We start from the raw sequence: 5001 nt of genomic DNA on the forward strand, positions 1-5001 counted from the left end.
TGTGTTATTCTCTGAATACTAGGGTCCATAGAGCTTGAGTTTATCAATTAGGCTTTGCCAAATAAACATAGCACAAAAAGTAAGGAAATTTGTGTTTGGTAGATTATTTCTTTGTTGTAAATATGCTTATTGGCAATAAATCTTATACCGTTGGAAAGCCTGTTTATTTCCCTTTTAAATGGTGCCACATTTGTAAGGAATATGCATTTGGGGGATGAGCAGCAGAGCTGAGTATGTGGGTTGCGCCCATGAAAAAATTGCCGAAATTGCTTAATGCTAATTGCTAAATGCTAAACAGTTTATTCTTATGTTGGTATTCACTCTTGTTTTGAGTTGTTTGGTGGATTGGATGATTGAACTCTCCATCAGTAACAAGGAACAAACAAGACATATTGGGAATTTTACACTTTATTAATATAATACACCCTCAGGAGCGGGTGGAAGATCAATACGCAGCCACAACAGCCTGGCACCACCTCCTCATGCTGGTCACCAACCTGGTCACACATTGCTGTGGGAAGGCATTCCATTCCTCAACCAAGAGTCGTTGCAGATCAGCCATCGTGGTTGTGTTGGTCACTAACACGTACAGCACGCCCAAGCTGATACCAAAAGTGTTCAATTGGGTTGAGGTCTGGACTCATGGCAGGCCATTCCATTCTCTCCCTGATGGTGTATTAAATGAATAAAGTTTAAAATTGCCAATATTTCTTGTTTGTTCCCTGTTACTGATCGAGAGTTCAATTATCCAATCCAACAAACAACTCAAAACAAGAGTGAATACCAACAGGAAAATAGGAGAATTTTGGCACATTTTTCATGGGCGCAACCCACCTACTCAGCTGTGCTGCTCATCCCACAAATGCATGTTCCTTACAAATGTGGCACCATTTAAAAGGGAACTAAACAGGCTTTCCAACGGTATAAGATGTATTGCCGAGAAGCATTGTTACAACAAAGAAATAATCTACCAAACACAAATTTCCTTACTTATTGTGCTATGTTTAGATGGTTTCTGCTTAGGAACAGATTTACCTGACCTCAGTAAAGAGATAGAGGGACAGTGCTTATTTGTTTGTCTGTTGATGTTTGTCAGTTGATTTTTGTGCAATGTGACGCAGTTTCCATAATCACATTTTTAAATAGAATGTGAACTGCTGCACTGGAAAATCATTCCTTCTGCTCATGTTGACCTGAATCCTTCCAAGCATCTGCTGTTCGAGAGCCATACTTTAATTCCACATTGTTCTATTTTAATCAGGCACTTTTGGAGCCACTCCTGGCCTAGTCCGACTGTTCAGTCTGTCGGTCCAAAGAGAATCATTCAGTAAGTATCACACACACACACACACACACACACACACACACACACACACACACACACACACACACACACACACACACACACACACACACACACACACACACACACACACGTGACAGTGCAGGTCTTTGTCTTGTGTAGAGTATGTAAATGCACAGGAACTGCCCACTGACATGAAGTCAATAACAGACCGTGCTGCTCAGACACTGCTGTGGACTGAACTCTTCAGAGGTGAGAGTCAACTCCATGTCTCAAAGCAAGTATCTGTGCCATATTATTATGAGAGTCAACTCCGTGTCTTAAAGCAAGTATCTGTGCTGTCTTATTATGAGTCAACTCTGTGTCTTAAAGCAAGTATCTGTGCCGTATTATTATAAGTCGTGTATATGAATGAGACTGCGTGCCTGCCTTGGACTACGTATGTTTACATAAGGCAATTTCAGAACAAGTGAAAGTGTATTTGTGGTTGCACTGGTGTTATATTTAATATGGTCCTCGTAGGTTTAGCGATGACAATGAGTTACCTGTTCCGTGAGCCGGCCACCATAAATTACCCGTTTGAGAAAGGGCCCCTGTCTCCCCGCTTCCGTGGTGAACATGCTCTGCGCAGATACCCTAATGGCGAGGAGCGCTGCATTGCTTGCAAACTTTGTGAAGCCATCTGTCCTGCACAGGTAAATGTAAACACACACACACACACACACACACACACACACGTAAGAACAAACACATAGAGAAGAGGAAATCTAATGTTGGATGTTTTTTATTGAGTTGATGAACATGGATTAACTCATGAGTATGAAAAGCCTCACTCAAAATGGCTGACAAACAATAGCAAACAGTTGACTGTTTAAAGGGAGATAGCCAGGGTGGAGACAAGATTAAATGACTTTGCCACAGTAGGAAAGGGGGGGGGGGCAAACACACACACACACACAGAGGGAGAGAGAGAGAGAGAGAGAGAGAAGTTAGGAGTAAAAGTTAGAGAATGGGGCTAGTTCTGATCGGCCTTGGAGAACATCCAAACACAAGAGAGTGGGAGGAACTAAGTTCCTTTAAAAAGTCTGACCAGACATTCATACAATGAGATCGAGCTAATCCATCTGCTACTGTGGCTAAATGACTACAATAATCCTCAGATCTACACATGTGGCCTTTTAACTCTTGATTGTGGAATTGAGAGAGTGACTGGTTTTCGCCGAGACACTAACTGACACACACACACACACACACACACACACAACACACACACACACAGAGTAGAAGTTGGGAACATGTCTTTGCCTTGTTCTTTAGGCCATCACCATTGAGGCAGAGACACGTGCAGATGGAAGTAGGAGAACAACCCGCTATGACATTGACATGACCAAGTGCATCTACTGTGGGTTTTGCCAGGAGGCCTGCCCTGTTGATGCCATCGTCGAGGTAAAGATCCCTCTCTCTAAAAGCCAGTTATAGCCTGTTTTAGGTTCAATAACAATATCTGTCATGTGGAGAGCAGACTTGCACATTAGTTTCTCGATAAATATTTACAAAGCACATTTCTCTATCTCTCTCTCTCTCACTTTCTTTCTTTGTCTTTCTCTCCCCCTCACCCAGGGACCTAATTTTGAGTTTTCCACTGAGACTCATGAGGAATTGCTGTATAACAAAGAGAAGCTGCTGAACAATGGTGATCGCTGGGAAGCTGAGATTGCCGCTAACATTGAGGCTGATTATTTATATAGATGAATCACTTATGTTTTACAACACACACACACACACACACACACACACACAAACAAACAAGACAAATAATCTCTCTCTCTGTCTTTCTCACTCACACACAAAACACATCACATATATTTCAGAAACGTACTATGATAATGTACACTATGAGCTCTGCAGACACTGTTAACCTACCTTATACCACGGTTTGGTTGATATTCGTATTGTGACTCGTTCGTTAGAAGTAAGAGATAATGTATAGTCATTCTTGAAAAATAAATCAGGACAGGACGAACAGGACCCGACTGGCAACTGTCTAATAGCTAGTAACGTTACATTACATTTGGGTTACGGGCCACATTGATTTTACAAAGCTAAGACTCAACAGAATACTGGGATATGCTAGCTTGGCAACGAGAGGTATGAAACTTACGACTGGGCTTTGGCCATAGCAACCATCTATTTAGAAGACAGTTTCTCCTAGTTAAAAAAAGACTCAAAGTGTAGCGGAAAGAGGCATTTGCACATTGGGGTTTAACTCCGCTTCACGTAGTGGCTGCATTAGCTACCAGCTAATACGTGCATTCATTTGTGCTACCCGAACGTCTTGACTTCCATTATCCCTTACCTTACAAGTCATACCAAATGTATTAACAAGCGTAAGGCTAATATTAAGCTTACACTGCTTACACTGTAAGCAGTTGAAATAGTGAAAATCAAGGAAATCCGCACCAATGTCACGTACACGCACAATACAATTAAGCAGAAAATATGCAAAACATAAACTAATGTTGTCTTTAACACTTGAATAAATAACTGATCATGTATAGTGTGGTTTTGAAAATTGCAATTAAGTTTTGAACATAATCTTTGCTTTGTTTATAAGCATCTGTGACTGCATGTTTACATTTGACACGTTCTGTTTCCTCCAAGACTACAAGGCAAAACATGCTGCCCATGTAACAAAAAACATGTAAGGCCTACATGAAAACAAATTGTTAGGCCATTTCGGCATTCCTAGGCCATTGTTTTCTGGTGAAAAGGACGAGTGGATGTCTACCAGGGGTAAGGGGTGTTATTCCAACTGTTACCACCAAGAGTCACCCCCCCAGCAGACAACTTGGAGAGGAAAATTTTAAGTCACGTGAAAAGGGCGGAAACATATAGCTGGTTGACCCACGCTGAGTCCCGCGTGGATGTCGCCATTTGCTCTTTTCCCTCTCACTTCATCGCCGGGTAAGTGCGGAACACAAGTGCTGATGTAACATTTGTTGTAATTCATAGATAAGTTGGACTTAGGTAATGAGTAGAAAGCTCTTGAAACATCCTTGGTAATTTTCAACGAAACTGTGCTGTGAGTGTTGCTTATTTATTGCTGAAGTAAAGTTTTGGGCATCTTAACGTGCTAGGCAGATTCTGACTATCGTGGTGGCTAGCTAGCATTACAGTGGGTGCTGCTCGCAAAGCAGGTTAGTGTTTAGGCCCTAGCTAGCTAACTTGCTAGCCACCTGGGTTTTCCCTCGTTTTGTCTGCTTGCTTTGTCGTGCATTGTTGGTAGGGTGTTATTGTTCATTACAAGTGTGTTTCTGGACTATTTTGTTTCCGTACAATATTAGTCAGCTCTTCTTGAATATATATAATCGTGGCGCTACTTGTTAGCTAGTCGCAAGGGAAGACATTTAGGTGCTGGACAGGTTTTTTTCCAGTCAAAACTAGAAAAGTGCGGCAGTGCAACATGGCGTTCTGCCATCCAACTAGCGCTATGCATTGAGCTTTAGATGCTAACATCGATGCTTAATAGTTAATTCAAAATGGCCTGGAATTTGCCATTTCCGGAGTGTTTCACAGTCATATGAAAGGCTAACCCCTTTTCTAGTATGAGTGTAATGTTTTTCTGGGGTTTTGTAGTGTTTTTCGGACGGCCCGTTTTGGAAAGGAAATCTTGTGTTGTAACGTTAACTTAACTTAGC

General features: G+C 41.7%; 1 protein-coding gene across 1 annotated transcript; it reads left to right on the forward strand.

The window, feature by feature from the left end:
• Window positions 1-431: 431 nt before the first annotated feature.
• On the forward strand, window positions 432-3539 carry LOC122132741 (NADH-ubiquinone oxidoreductase subunit 8-like; the record flags this gene model as incomplete). The annotated part of the gene is made up of 6 exons (XM_042707326.1): window positions 432-645; window positions 1262-1327; window positions 1466-1555; window positions 1826-1998; window positions 2621-2749; window positions 2924-3539. Coding segments are annotated over 6 exons (804 nt in total), but the record flags the coding sequence as incomplete, so codon positions are not given.
• Window positions 3540-5001: the final 1462 nt, after the last annotated feature.

This window comes from Clupea harengus, unplaced genomic scaffold (genome assembly GCF_900700415.2).
Source record: "Clupea harengus unplaced genomic scaffold, Ch_v2.0.2, whole genome shotgun sequence".
NCBI lineage: Eukaryota > Metazoa > Chordata > Actinopteri > Clupeiformes > Clupeidae > Clupea > Clupea harengus.